This window comes from Malus sylvestris, chromosome 5 (genome assembly GCF_916048215.2).
Source record: "Malus sylvestris chromosome 5, drMalSylv7.2, whole genome shotgun sequence".
NCBI lineage: Eukaryota > Viridiplantae > Streptophyta > Magnoliopsida > Rosales > Rosaceae > Malus > Malus sylvestris.
Window position 1 is genome coordinate 16,888,959 of NC_062264.1, and position 15,359 is coordinate 16,904,317.

The 15,359-nt window shown below is 38.0% G+C and overlaps 2 protein-coding genes and 1 non-coding gene across 3 annotated transcripts; all 3 read left to right on the forward strand.

The window, feature by feature from the left end:
- The first annotated feature begins 919 nt into the window (after positions 1-919).
- On the forward strand, positions 920-5,724 carry LOC126621987 (methylcrotonoyl-CoA carboxylase beta chain, mitochondrial). Its single transcript, XM_050290619.1, has 10 exons — positions 920-1,499; positions 1,595-1,714; positions 1,943-2,377; positions 2,528-2,618; positions 3,455-3,693; positions 3,784-3,948; positions 4,544-4,618; positions 4,896-5,027; positions 5,229-5,285; positions 5,372-5,724. Exons 1-10 carry the CDS (start codon positions 1,302-1,304, stop codon positions 5,573-5,575), a joined length of 1,716 nt encoding a protein of 571 aa, XP_050146576.1. The 5' UTR covers positions 920-1,301; the 3' UTR covers positions 5,576-5,724.
- Positions 5,725-6,193: 469 nt separating this feature from the next.
- TRNAR-UCU (transfer RNA arginine (anticodon UCU)) lies at positions 6,194-6,266 on the forward strand. The gene has a single exon. It is a non-coding gene; the product is annotated as a tRNA-Arg (tRNA).
- Positions 6,267-6,427: 161 nt separating this feature from the next.
- Positions 6,428-8,023, forward strand: LOC126621989 (thioredoxin M3, chloroplastic). Its single transcript, XM_050290622.1, has 2 exons — positions 6,428-6,740; positions 7,317-8,023. The coding sequence occupies exons 1-2, from the start codon at positions 6,539-6,541 to the stop codon at positions 7,634-7,636; spliced, it is 522 nt and encodes a 173-aa protein (XP_050146579.1). The 5' UTR covers positions 6,428-6,538; the 3' UTR covers positions 7,637-8,023.
- Positions 8,024-15,359: the final 7,336 nt, after the last annotated feature.

Below are 15,359 nucleotides of genomic sequence, written 5' to 3' on the forward strand. Positions count from 1 at the left end.
TCCGTCTATTTAATGAGCAAAACTATTTCCTTTAATTTGTGGGTCTAAATTAATTTTTTTCAATGCTAATTAGTAATTTCATTAACTTGGTAAAATGTACTCCATGAAAAGTTTCATTAACTTGGTAACAATGTGCTCCATAAAATGCTTAAAAGAAGCTAGGGGAGTGCTATCAACTTTTGCATTTGGATATTTTCACTTCTTCAAATGATACGTGTCATTTAAAAATAAAAGAAGACCTTTAATGCTTTTAGTTAGGAATTATTGATGACGCTTAAATTGTAGTTTTCAGTATTAGTTCAAAAAATAAAAAACAAAATAATTATCAAATGACGCTGAAATTGTAGTTTTCAGCCTAAAGTGCTAGCAAACAAAATTTAACTTGTTGGTTTTCAATTTTCATAAAAAGTGAAAAGTAAAAAATAAAAGCAAAATTATTATAATCTCTTCTTTTTTGATCTGAAACTGAGTTTTCTTTTCATTAAAGATGACAGAGTACAAGAGGATTGGGGGAGCAAGGGAAGCCTCGTTAAAAACCTCTAGTGTAGAGGGAAAAAAAAGTACTTAACCAAGTTGCTCCCCATTTACATTCAATTATCTCCAAATCTACTCCCAAAAAAGGAACGAGCCAAAGTGGCTCCTCCTCTATCCAAGTATGAAAACCTCCATTGTGAAGACCAAAATTTTCTAATTCATGAGTCACCATGTTTTTTTCGCGTTATTGTTATTGGCATAAAAAAAAAAAAAAATAAGAGAACATTTTCTTCAAGATATCAATCTCCTACAATATACTGTCATCACAATCAAGACGAATGTCATTTGCAACAATTAAATCCATTGCGCTTTTTGAATCCAGTTCCAATATAATAGAAGTGAATCCGGCATCGTATGCAGACAATAAACCCTCATTTGCCGCGAGCAATTCGGTTGTTAAAGCATCAAAATAACCATATAATTGTGCCGCACAACCTGCCATGAAAGTCCCATCATCATTTCTAATGACAACTCGGGCACCTCTATTCAATCCCTTCACTATTTCTAATAATTCGATCGTATTGGCATCGTGAATTCGGTTGTTATAAAATTATAATCTCTTCAAGTCATGTGCAAAACCTTGATCCAATAAATGGTCGTACTCTCCAAAACTTGCCACACCCTTATCTAACAGACTCTAGAATTATACAAAAATTTCAAACGGATAGGCATTCCACATCAGCAGAGATAGGCTGCTCACTCCCGCAGTAAAATACGCGCCTCTGTGATTGCGAGAGACATTCGAGTCAGAAACAGAGAAGATTGAAATGCTCGGCATATTGATGAGAAGATCAGTAGCTTCGGCTTCACGGAAATCACTCGCCGCACTGCAAATCGCACAAACGAGTAGGAATTACAGCCTCGGAGTCCTTCCCGATGGCGTCGATCGGAACTCCGAGGCCTTCTCTCGCAACTCCAAGGCCATGGACGGCCTGATCTCCGACCTCCAATCCCACATCCATAAGGTCGGTCTGTCTGTCTCTGTCTCTGTCTCTGTCTCTGTCTCTGTCTCTCTCTCTCCCTCTCCCTCCATTGCATTAATTCAGTGATTGATGAGCAGGTTCTTGGTGGAGGAGGAACTGTAGCTGTGAAGAGAAACAGGAGCAGAAACAAGCTCCTCCCAAGAGAACGCATTGATCGACTGCTTGACCCCGGCGCTTCTTTTCTCGAGCTTTCTCAGGTTTCCCATTTCCTCAAACTCCTCAAGTTATAGCTTTCATGACTTGGGTTTTGATTGAAACACACTAAAAGTTGCAAATTTGGAATAAGATTATGAAAAAACCCCATTAAATCATATATATTATGATTGTTATCTTCACCCTGATGCAAAAATTTTCATCTTTTTGACGAATTGATTGGACCCAGTTGATATCTTGCCTAAATTGTTGTATGTTTTGTTAATTTTAAGCTTGCAGGACATGAATTGTATGAAGAATCCTTACCATCTGCTGGGATCATTACTGGAATAGGTCCTGTCCATGGACGGCTTTGTATGTTTGTAGCTAATGATCCTACTGTGAAGGGTGGGACTTATTACCCCATCACAGTTAAGAAACACCTCAGGGCACAAGAGATTGCCGCTCACTGCAAATTGCCGTGTATATACCTTGTCGATAGTGGGGGTGCTTTCCTCCCCAAGCAGGCAGAGGTCTTTCCTGACAGGGAGAATTTTGGTAGGATTTTCTACAATCAAAGTATAATGTCTGCTGACGGCATTCCTCAAATTGCGCTGGTATTAGGCTCCTGCACTGCTGGCGGTGCATATATTCCTGCGATGGCGGATGAAAGTGTGATGGTCAAAGGAAATGGTACCATATTTCTAGCAGGACCCCCACTTGTGAAGGTTATTTTTAGTTTTCTCTTATATATGCTTTGTATAGTTTCTGCATGAATCTCGTGATTTATCTGGTATGTTGCTTTTTAAACTTTGTTAAAAAAATATGTGAATATTATGTAGACAATCTAGATGTATAAAAAGGAAATGTTTCAATAGGCTGCTACTGGAGAAGAAGTATCTGCAGAGGATTTGGGGGGTGCTAGTGTGCATTGCAAGACATCAGGAGTTTCAGACTACTTTGCTCAAGGTATTACTTTCTGCCATTTCAGACTTTAAACCTCACATGCATTTCTTTGAATTAACTAGCTGCTAACTTTAGGCTCTCTTTATATGTAATTCGATATATTAGTTAACAAATGCACGAGAAAGGATAAGATTAGGAATGAGGATGTCCGAGGTAAAGTAGGAGTAGCCGAAATTGAAGGAAAGATGAGAGAAATCGGTTATGGTGGTTTGGACATGTGAAACGAAGGCCTACTGACGCTCCGGTTAGAAGATGCAATTATGGGACAGAGGTTCAGGGCCGAAGAGGTAGAGGAAGATCTAGAAGGACTTTGGAAGAGACTCTAAGAAAAGGCTAGTACTTGGATCTAACGGAAGACGTAACACAGATGCGAGTGCAATGGCGTTTTAGGATTCATATAGCCGACCCCACTTAGTGGGAAAAGGCTTTGTTGTTGTTGTTGTTGTTGTTGTTGATCATGTGAAAGTTTTGAAATACTAACAGGACTATAAGAAAGTATTTTCATCGATAGTTAAGGATTGTTTGAGCTTCATTTAGATTACTAGTTTATGTAATGTCAGGCATCATCTTGATATTGATGGAGAGTTCTTGTGATATAATTCCCAATTCCAAAGGTCCATTCTTTAGGGATAGACATGTTGTATAGTAGTCTTAATCGCAGTTGAAATAGTTGAGGAGTATCGAGTGAGAAATAGGAAAGGAGAAATTTGAATGTTTTCTTAAAATAACACATTTGTTTATCTTTACCTATTAGAATTATTTGTTCTATGCATGTATGTGGAGGGAAGAGGGAGGTTAGCTATTTGTGGTCACGTTTGTAATCTCACGTGTTCTTGTAGATGAACTCCATGGACTTGCTCTTGGGAGAAATATTATTAAGAACTTGCACATGGCTGGGAGAAGCTTGAAAAGCGGGTTGCAAAACATAAACTCTGAATATAAGGAACCATTATATGATGTGAAGGAGCTTCGATTCATCGCGCCCACAGAGCATAAGCAACAGTTCGATATCCGATCAGTTATTGCTCGCATTGTTGATGGAAGTGAATTTGATGAATTCAAGAAATTGTATGGCACTGTAAGGGCATTTGCACCAATTTCAATTCTGATTGTTTTAATTTATTCCTTTTAATATATGAATTTTGTAATTTCAATAGCACCTCTGCAGACTCTTGTAACAGGTTTTGGTAGAATCTTTGGGCAGCCTGTGGGAATTATTGGAAACAACGGAATACTATTTAATGAGTCTGCTCTAAAAGGGGCACATTTCATTCAATTATGTACTCAACGAAACATTCCTTTGGTCTTCCTTCAGAATATCACTGGATTTATGGTATGTAAAGTTGTAGACTCGATGTCCTTTTCTATTACTTTCTTAGTGAAGACGTTATCAACACCATTGTGTCAGTGTGCTTTTCTGGAGGGTCACTCTTTGAACTTGCGTAATAAGTCTCTTATTTTCATTGGTTATTGGGTCCATTCTAGAATGAGGGAGCCATGCTTACCAAAAGTTTGCTCATTGAGAATAGGAAGGTTATGTATTCATTACATCCTTTAAAAGGATACCCAAGCCTTTTCATATTTGTGAAGGTATTTAAAACATCTTTGAACTTGAACAGTTGGAACATAAAGGTCGATACGACAGGAGAAATGTACTTAAAGGATATAAAATGGATTCACTCGTTCTGGTCTAAGTTAGGCCTTGGCATTTTCACCTCAGATGTATTCGAGTAGTGGCACTCTCTTTTACACCACATTTTTTATGCATTGGCAGTATTTTGGTTCAGTAATATACAGTAAAAAAATTTACTTATGCCCTGTTCAAATATCTCAATTTTGAGATTATTTGGCCTCGTTAACTGCCAAATTTATGGAGAAAACACTCTTCTCATTATTACATGGTTGTGATATATTATATTCCTTGGTAGGTTGGTTCGAGATCTGAGGCAAATGGTATAGCAAAATCTGGAGCAAAAATGGTGATGGCAGTTTCTTGTGCCAAGGTTTGTTCTTCCTTATTTCTGTTTATATAAATGTACTTGTGTGATTATGAATCTATTCCCCCCCCGCGCCCTTATGTGAATATGCATGTCTTGAGGGTATTACTTTCTTCCTTAAAACTTTACTAGTTCCGCCTGATTTTGCAATTGTAGCATCAGCCCTTTTTTTCATCAATCTTAATTTTTCCCCATGTGTTCAAATACACGGATAGATGCTTCCATTTTACCTTGAGATGAGTGTAATCAATCATGAATCTCAAATAACAATGAATGTTTACAGGTTCCAAAGGTAACTATCATCATTGGTGGAAGCTTTGGTGCCGGCAATTATGCAATGTGCGGTCGTGCTTATAGTCCCGATTTCATGTACCTTTGGCCGAATGCCAAAATATCCGTGATGGGTGGTGCTCAGGTGACCCTTTTCAAACAACATACCTATGATTTGTTTTCCTGCATATTTCATATTTTTTGCATTATCTTCTCGACTTTGGATGTCATGAGAGATCTAATTTCCGTTTTCAATTCAAGATCGTATAGATGATTCCTTGGACCATGTCACTGACAGCTGGCTTTAGGTGTAGAATGACATTTTTTTCATTATTGAAATACTCAGGCTGCTGGTGTCCTTGCTCAAATCGAAAGGGGCAACAAGAAGAAGAAAGGAATTGAGGTAGAAATCGCCTGTCTTAGATACAAGCGCATTTTAAGAAAACTACTAGTCTTTTATTTTATCTGAGTCCTGTGCATGTAATGCAGTGGGACGAGGAAGAAGAGGAGAAATTCAAGGCAAAGGTAGTGGAGGCATATGAGAGAGAAGGGAACTCTTACTACTCCACAGCAAGGCTCTGGGATGATGGAATTATCGATCCAGCCGACACAAGAAAAGTCATCGGTCTCTCCATCTCCGCTTCCATGAACCGTGACCCCGGAGAAACCAAGTACGGTGTATTCAGAATGTAATGTAGATGTACAATGCAGCTTTGTGAATGAAAACCCCTTAGCTGCCAAAATGCTTGGTGCTTGTTTATTCAAATGTTGTCTAAATGTTGTTGGCCACGATTATGTCACTACATCAATTCAACCACTTATATTTTCTAAACCATAAGAAACTAGATGCATGTTCCTATTTTCTATCAAGAGCTTTGATATGGGTTGGGTTGGGTTAGGTTAGGGCAATGCGTTTACTCTTGTACACATAAGTTTGGATCCTACCTTTCTCCCTTACCATAAGTACGAATTCCAACTCACTTAAATTAGAGCAAGTGATGATACAGGTTTGCCATAAAAACGAATCCAGAGCTTTGTCTTGATGAAAAATGAGAAAGTTTGTTAACAATTTGGGATAGGATATCAGGATAATGTGATGTCAACTTATATTTTATAGAAATAAAGATATAAGAGATTTTTGAATATCTTTTTTTCGGTAATAGTTGTTTATATTTACCCTTAGATCGAATAAATAAAAAAAATAAAAATAAACAAGGGTGTGTAGAAGGAGGTAAAACATAAAGTGAGAAAGAATTACAAAGCCGATGCTCCAGTACGTTATATAAATTAAAGTAAGTAGTAGTAACAAGAGCGCCCGTGGCCTAATGGATAAGGCATTTGACTTCTAATCAAAGGATTGTGGGTTCGAATCCCACCGGGCGTGCCAACTTTTTAACTCCCACCTTTTGTTTTTTTTGTCTTTTCCCATCAATCCAAAATCCAAATCATCAATTATTTCCCATTTAAAATCAACCAGCAGGCCCCACACTTGTCTTGTTCTCCACCAATCGCTGTCGCTTGATCATTCATCATCAAAAAAAACCTGCCCAAAATCCCCATTCCACTCCCTCACTTCCTCATCGCACCAGAAACCAACCAACCACCGTCTCTCTCTCTCTCTCTCTCTCCCTCTCTCCCCCCTCTGCTGCCGCTGCTATGGCCGCTTCCACGTTCCACTGCTCGACTCCATTACGCTCCCCCGCCATCCAAAACCCAATGCTCTCGCCTCTCCTCTCCCACTCTCCGCCAAATCTCTCATTCCCTTTCCGATTGCAGCAGCCCGAACGGGGACTCATCGTCGGCCTTCCAAATGTTCCTCCTCGCAGCCTCAAGATCCTCTCCGTTCGCGAATCCAAAGGTGTTTTCTGATCTCCTTCCTCTGTTAGATCTAATCCATTTTTCTTTTGCTCGTCACTTCTTGTTTGGTCCGCCATTGATTGATTGATTGAATTGTGTATCTGAAAGTTAATTTTATGGATGCAAAATGTTTTGGTTTTGTGGGAATAATTTGTGTGCTTTGTGCCTCCGATTGCTAGTTTCCTCGAGGCATCTTAGCATTTGGGTATCCAACAATTTGGCCCCAAAACTTTCCTTCGATGCTTAAAATCGGGTTTTGAATGGTATGATTTGGGTTTATCTATCTGCCTGTTTTGGTGATTGCATACATGTTTAAACATAAATTGATGGATTACTTATTTCTGGGAACTGATGTGAGAGTAGATCCCACTGGATTTTTTTTTAACAAGACGATACTTTAAAGTACTCATATCTACGGGGAAGGGATTCTAACTCGGATGGAGGGCCCCTTTCCAACTGGCCTAACCCGCGTCTTTCAAATACATTTTGTCCATCCGAATTGAGAGAGATCGGTGTGTATGTATGTTGGGGATGTTCGGTTTTGTCTCTTAACCATATTATGTTTGTATATATGCAGCTCCGGCGGTTACTGGAGACTCATGGGATAAATCAGTCATCAACAGTGAGACCCCTGTCCTCGTTGAATTTTATGCGAGCTGGTGTGGGCCGTGTAGGATGGTGCACCAGGTGATTGATGAAATTGCGGCTGAATATGCTGGGGAGCTCAAGTGCTATGTGCTCAACACAGATGTTGATTTGCAGGTTGTTGAGGACTATGAAATTAAGGCTGTGCCTGTAGTTTTGCTGTTCAAGAATGGGAAGAAATGTGACTCTGTGGTTGGTACCATGCCGAAGGAGTTCTATGTTGCTGCCATTGAGAGGGTTCTGAAGTCCTAACCTTTTTTACGATTCGTGCCAAAGAAGTTAACAACAATCAACAACATAGTTGAATTTTTCCAACTTGTTATTCGTAAGGATTCCTATCACTTTAGTGCGTATTCAAATGACACTATACAGGTTGTACATATATATCTTAGACATATGCCTAGTTCATTACCAGCATAGCTCTTAGTTACTGTCATCTCATCATTTTGTGCACCTCTTTTATCTTTTGAGTTTTTACCCCGTCTTTTTTTGGTTGAGGCATTCGTTGAAACTAGTTCTGTAACAAAACGTGTTGTTGATTGTTCATCCATTGGCTTGAAAAATGTTTGATGATTGCAATGCAGACTTAGTTAATGATTCATTTGAAACCAATAAGAAAAGGTTGATTGTTGATCTTCATATTGGTGTTTTCTCCTTCTCCGTGGCATAGATGTGTATTTGTTTTGTGCATGTTTGGAGCAAATACACGTGCAGATTTCATCACATGAAACCATCAGAAAAGCTTATCTCGAGCGGATGAACACTGTTCTGCTAATTACTGTTACATATGGTGCGTTTCTGGTTTTTGTGGGTGAACCTGAGTCACCTGATCTATTCGGCTTAGCGGTATAACACGGTTATCTTTATGGATGAACTCTTTACAACTGTTCAAACCAGGTAATAGCTTAAATGTTTATACTTTTTGCGGAGCTATGTTGGAGGAATTCGAACCCTGAAAAATTACTCGTAGCCATAGAAGTTTAAGTTCTTTCTCGTCACTTGTCATACTAGGGTAAGAGAACATTTCCCATGATTACTCAAGTAAATTTGCATGCAGCAAGTGCCTTTGTCATCAGTGGCGTGTGTGGCGGGTGCTACGAAGATTGGTATTTCAGACATTCTTGTTGTTGACGGGCGGGCCTTAATCGATGCCACTGTCAAGAGTATCCTGAAGATTGCTTGTTGGTTTCATAACGTGGAGTTTAAACATGTTTTTCGTGAAGCGAATTTTGTTGATGATGCTCTTGCTAAGATTGGTAAGAGATCCTCAAATTCTCATGTTTGGATGTTCTCTCTTCGTTTTGATAATCAACTTGGTTATATAGTAAAGGTGGTAGTTGGGTTTGTAATTTCTCTTTTCTTATTAAAAATAAAAATATCATGCTTCAAAGTATGTATAGGATAATTAAAAATGAACTGCTAAAAAACTTCCTAGGGTAAGATTTTCCCATGATATGACTTCGTATTTGCGAATTCTAGCATGTCAAAAATCAAACATGAAACAAAACCCTAATTGAACTTCTAAATATAAGATGGAAGACTTTTTTGTGTTTGGTTATGGGAGAATAACACACAAAGCTCACAAATATGAGCTCAACCCAAAAACCCCGACCTCACTCTTATGAGCTCTCTCTACATCTAAGTGTTCGAAATTAAACCCCACAGTTCTGAGCTCAACCCAAAACTCCCAACCTCACTCTTTTGAGCTCTCTCTCTGACTTCCCCTTCATCAAAATCAAAGCTCAACCCAAAAATCCACAACTCAAAGTTGTCTCTCGACATCCCTCTCTTTTAAATTAGAAAAATGATGCCATCAACTGTGAGTTTTTACAATTTATGTGTGGGTATTTTTGTTATTTCAATTTTGTGCATGAGGAGTTGGAGTGTGCATATAGCCGGTTTGTCCTATTTTGGTCCCAATAACAAGAAAATGCCATTTTTGTCAATTTCTCAAAAGTTTAAGAGAGCTGCTAGACCTACTTTATTGTCTTATTTTTCCATCCATATTATAATCCCACACCTTAAAAAGTTAAAAAATTGAAATGTTATTTCCCCATCCATTATTATTCCAAAAATAACCTTTGATTATTATATATATGTGTAAAATTATAAAATTGTCTACCCGCAAAGAAATACGAATAAGAACCACAGACGTATGCAAATTCAAGTGAAAAAGTTTGATGGCAAAGATCAGTGCTAATACTATTAATAATATGGTAGGCAAAATTAAATATAAATTCAAAGCCACAAAGGTATACAAATTGAAATGAAAAACCACCGAGCTATGCAAATTCAAATGAAAAAGTTCGAGAACGAAAACTTCAAATGTACGGATGCAGCAAATTCATATGACCCACACACAAAATTATTCTTCTACCTTTTCAATGGAAACATAATCTTCTATCTGAAAAGATGAGTTAGGGTTTAAGGTAGACAAATCGCCTCTAAACAGAGCATGAGAGCTATCACGCCCAACCATTTCTTAAAAAAAAAAAAATAAACGCAAAAGAGGGTAAGAAATGTCCTTATCAGTCAATTTACAAATTGACAAATTTGTAATTTAAAAAATGGGTAAAAGACTGTTTACTACTCTCATGTTTCGTGGTTTTCAACATTTAGTACATCAAGTTTTTTTCGTCTCAGATTCATACCTAAAGTGTAAATTTTGGGACAGTCTCATACATCCGTTAGTCAAACTGTTAAGTTTTCTGTTAACTGTGACGTGGCACACTGACTGGGCGTCATGTGTCATCCGAGTTTTTTTTTTCTTTTTTTTTTTCCTTCTTCTTCCGACTGCAACGTTTTTTTTTTTCTTCCTCCTCCTTTTTCCTTCCTTCCTCCTTCCTTCCCTTTCTTCCCCTTCTTCCTTCTTCTTCCTTCTCATTCTCCTTCTTCTTCCTCTGAATCTGGGGAAGCTTTTTTTTTTTTTCTTCTTCTTCTTCTTCTTCCTTCTCTTTCCTTCTTCTTCTTCTTCTTCCTCCGAATCTACCCAGATTCAGTTTTTTTTTTTCTTTTCTTTCTTCTTCTTCTTCTTCCTTCTTCTTCTTCTTCTTCTTCTTCTTCCTCCGAATCTGCCCATATTCAGTTTTTTTTTTCTTCCTCCTTCTTCTCCTTCTTCCTTCCTCCTTCTTCCTTCCCCTTCTTCTCCTTCTTCCTTCCCCTTCTTCTCCTTCTTCTTCTTCCTCCGAATCTGGGGGAAGATGAAAGTTTTTTTTTTTTTTTGAGGAAGAAGAAGAAGAAGAAGGAGGAAGGAAGGAGGAGGAAGAAGGGGAAGGAAGAAGGAGAAGGAGGAAGAAAAAAAAAGGTTGCAGTCGGAGGAAGAAGAAGAAGGAAGAAGAAGAAGGAGGAAGAAGAAGAAAGAAAAAAAAAAAAACAAACAAACTTCCCTAGATTTCGGAGGAAGAAGAAGAAGAAGGAGAAGGAAGAAGAAGGAAGAAGGGGAAGGAAGAAGGAGGAAGGAAGAAGGAGAAGGAGAAGGAGGAAGAAAAAAAGAAAAAAAAAGAAAGTTGCAGTCGGAGGAAGAAGAAGAAGAAGAAGGAAGAAGAAAAGAAAAGAAAGAAAAAAGAAAAAAGAAAAAAAAAAACTTGGATGACCCGTGGCGCCCAGTCAGTGCGCCACGTCATAGTTAACAGAAAACTTAACAGTTTGACTAACGGATGTATGAGACTGTCCCAAAATTTACACTTTAGGTATGAATCTGAGACGAAAAAAACTTGATGTACTAAATGTTGAAAACCACGAAACATGAGGGTAGTAAACAATCTTTTACCCTTAAAAAATTCATTAAAAGGTAGGTGGAAAGATACAACATTGAGGTGTAAATAACATCACTTTTTTTAATGTCTTGCAAGTTTGAGTCTTTTTCTTCCCTCTTTACCCTTATTATTATTCTAACAACTTCCAAAAAAAAAAAAAATCTAATTTAAAATAGGGAACTTTAACGAAAAACTCCCGGTATTGTTTACTTTAACGAAAAACCATATTTTTACATTAAAAAGTCGATCCTGGTATTATTCACTTTACCCTTTATTTTGTCCTTATTGTTAAAACTCAAAGTTTTCAAGCTTTTTTCATTAGTTTTTCTTTTAAAATACCATCTTTACTTCCCCAACCCTTCGTCTCCTACCAATTCTTCCCTCACAAGTCTCAGCTTCATCGCATTCCCATGTCCACCACCTCTTACACCTGCACCGACGCCCTCCCTGTCCTCCTCCAGGAAAGCTACATTATGCTCAAAACTGCCTACCAGTGATCCTCCTACATATTGTCTCATTCTTAACAGGGCCGTCTTTGAGATTTTGGGAGCTCTGTGTGAAATTAATAAAAGGGCCCCTATTTAAGATAGTTTTAACAAAAAGGTGGAACAATGTATTGACACTAGAAATTAATCACTTAAATCAAAACAAAAGTTAACACTCATTGATTGCAAGTTTAAAAATGTCATTAACAATAAATAAAAAGAGCTACAAACATAAAGTAAACAAGAAAAAAAACCCCTAAAAAACTCTAACTTTAAAGGTTCACTTCAATATATAACATTGTTATATAATAAAATTGAAAAAAAAAAAATCATTTTAAGGTGTTATTATTGCCATTAAAAGTAAGGAAAACTAATGAAAAGGGCTTGAAAATTCTGAGTTTTAACGATAAGAACAAAATAAAGGGTAAAGTGAATAGTACCAAGTTTGACTTTTTAGTGTAAAAATGTGGTTTTTCGTTAAAGTGAACAATACTGCGGGCTTTTCGTTAAAACTCTCTTAAAAGTATCTCATTGTACTCCCAATTTTTATATTTAGAAAGGAAAAATATTAAAAGTAATGTTATTCATACCATATTTTTATGCCACATTTCTACACCACATTAGTTGGCATATGATGTGGACAACCATATTATTTGAAAATTTTGCAAAACCCAAGGAAAGGAAGGAGAAAGACTTCTCGTATACCACAATCATTATTTAATTAACTTGTTTTTCTTAATTATTAGTTTATTAAATAATGAATTAAATCTAAAAATCTGATTAATTTAAATGTTATGGATGTCCACATCAAATGCCACCTAAGGTGGTATGAAAATGTGGTACAAAAACATGGTATGAATAACATTACTCAAATATTAAAGCTTATAAGAAGTGAACGATGAGATTTTAAAGTGCTAACAAAAATAATTTTTAAATATAGAATGTTATTACATATAACTATTAGGTGACAAAAATTTTGAGGGCTCTTTCAAATTCGGGAACATATGCGACTCAATATTTAGCTCCCCCCCAGAGCAAGTCCAGCGGAGCCTTTAGCCCGATGGACTGTGGATTGCATAGGAGCAAATCGCTGGGTTGATCAACTCCAGGCCATGCGGGCTTCAGCACAGGAGGGGGCCCGAGCAACAGGCCTAGCACGAATCGGTGGCTCGAGAGCCCGAGGTGGGGGTGATGCAATGCTGACGTCAAGGCGACATCAGCCACCTTATATTTTGTGTCAAGCGCGTGCGTAACACGTAGGCGTGGGGGTGCATCCCCGACCGGTTTTGCAGGCGTTAGGGCTCGTGGCGCAGATTCAGTAATGTTACCGTTGGAGGCCACGTGGCACCTTCATGTCCATTGGATTTCAACGGTTATTTTTTGTGGATCGTTGGATTTCCAACGGTAAAAAAAAATTCAAACCTTCTTTAATTTCAGCCGTTGAAGGTACATGTTATTCGCCTTTATAAATTAAAAAAAAAAGAAGAAAAGAAAACACAGTAAAAAATTCTGAAATTTTACCGTTGTGCCATGTGGCACAATTTGGAGAGTTGGATTTCAATTTTTTTTAATCCAACGGCATGTGAATAATATTTTTTTTTAAAAATGAATAAAAATATCAAAAATTTTTTTTTACTTTTCTATAAATATATTCTCATAATCTTCTACCTTACACCACAAATTCATATTTTCTCAAATACTTTCAACCACATTCCTATCTTTCTCTCAAAGTTTCAATCCAATTGTTTTCCAACAAAATGACTAATGATACAGGTACGAATTGGACGCTTATTGAAGATGTTACGTTGTGTTCTAGCTGGGTTGAAGTTACTCATGATCCGATTACGGGTAATGAGATGCAGTTGTGAGAAATGTAATTACATAAACACACCAAATAAAATTACATAAACATACCAAATAATAAAAAACTCACTAAATGAACTTAAAAAACACACCAAATAAAATTAAATAAACACACCAAGTAAAAACAAACACACTAAATGAACTTAAGTATCTTGAGCTTGTTTCAATTCCCACTGGTGCTCCATCAAGTCAATTTGCAGGGCATTGTGCATATATGGGTCCTGAAGTGCAATATATCGTTGAATGAGCCTTTCAATGTAATGTTTATCCCTTTCTAATGGCTCGTGTTGCACGGGTTCTTCGGTGTCATCATGAGCATAGTATATTTGTGTTCTGGAAGTGTTCATCTTGTCTGGCTCATATTCATCAACGACATCATAATCGTACTCATCTTCCACAATCATGTTGTGAAGAATGATGCACGTCATCGTGATGGATCGAAGCGACTCTAAATCAAACATTCTGGCAGCACCCTTGACAATCGCCCAACGAGCTTGGAGGATACCAAAATAACGCTCCACATCCTTCGTACACCCTTCTTGACAGCTTGCAAAGTGTTTCTCCTTTGCACTTTGCAGACGTGACACTGTTTTGACAAACGATGACCACCTTGGGTAAATACCGTTTGCTAGGTAGTATGGTTCGTGGTACTTATGTCTGTTGACCTAGTACGTGACTCTTGGTGCTTTTCCTTGTAGGACATCTTTGAACACTGGGGTTGGGAAAAGACATTGAGGTCATTTTGAGCCCCCGGAACACCGAAAAAAGCATGCCAAATCCATGTATCAAATGAAGCCACCGCCTCCAAAATGATAACTTTTTGCTCATTTTTTGCCCCCATAAGCTCCTTGCCATGCACTTGGATAGTTTTTCCAGGTCCAGTGCATACAGTAGATGCTTCCAATCATCCCAGGAAAACCTCGCATCTCGGCCTTCTTCAATAGCCTTTGCAAGTGCATCTCAATAGGTATCCGGATGTACTCTGCAGTATAGAGTGATTCGATTGCAGAGTAAAACCTCATCAGGGACTCAAGAATGGTTGATTTCCCCATCCTCGCTATCTCATCCACTTGGTTTGCAAATGCTCCATATGCAAGCATCCGCAAGGCAACAATAATTTTTTGCTTAGGAAGAAGACCCATAACACCAAACGCTAGGGGTGGGTTCGGTTCCGTTCGGTTCGATTTTTGGCCGAAACCGGAAACCAAACCGAAATTACTGTTCGGTTCGGTTTGGTTCGGTTTTTCTCCTGTTTTTTTCGGTTCGGTTTTTTTCGGTTTTGATTTTTTTCGGTTCGGTTTCGGGCCGGTTCGGTTTTTTTCATGAGTTTTTTTTTTTCCTTTTAAATCTGGAGCTTGAAGCCTTGAGCATCATCAGTGAGAAATCATCCTGCAAGTTGAACAACAGATAAATCCACATTTTAAAAGAGAAAATATATACATTCCGTGCTTAACTGAGTAGGTTGCTAGATAGGAGAATCCTTGATCCCATTGCAACAAGCTTGTCAAAATTGTAAACACTAACTAACTAACTAACAACAAAAATAATGTAAATACCTACTTGAATCTTTTATAAACAAAACAGCATGCCCATCAACCAATTGGGTTGGAAGTCATAAAGATGGATTTGATGCCTTGGGGTATGAAATCGAAGGTGGAGTCGATCCAGGCTTCGACCTCGTCCATGGAGACAACTTTGACATCGGGAAACAAGTAGAGCCCAGCCAAGCTCGGGCCATGGTCTTCCATTCCTGGGAGGACTGCTCGCTCAAAATCTTACAAGCTGCCGCAGGTTCTGAGGTGGGATTTCTGGGTTTTGGTTGTGTTTTTGGTTGGAGGGAGGGAGGTAGAGAGAGAGAGGGAAACAGAGAAG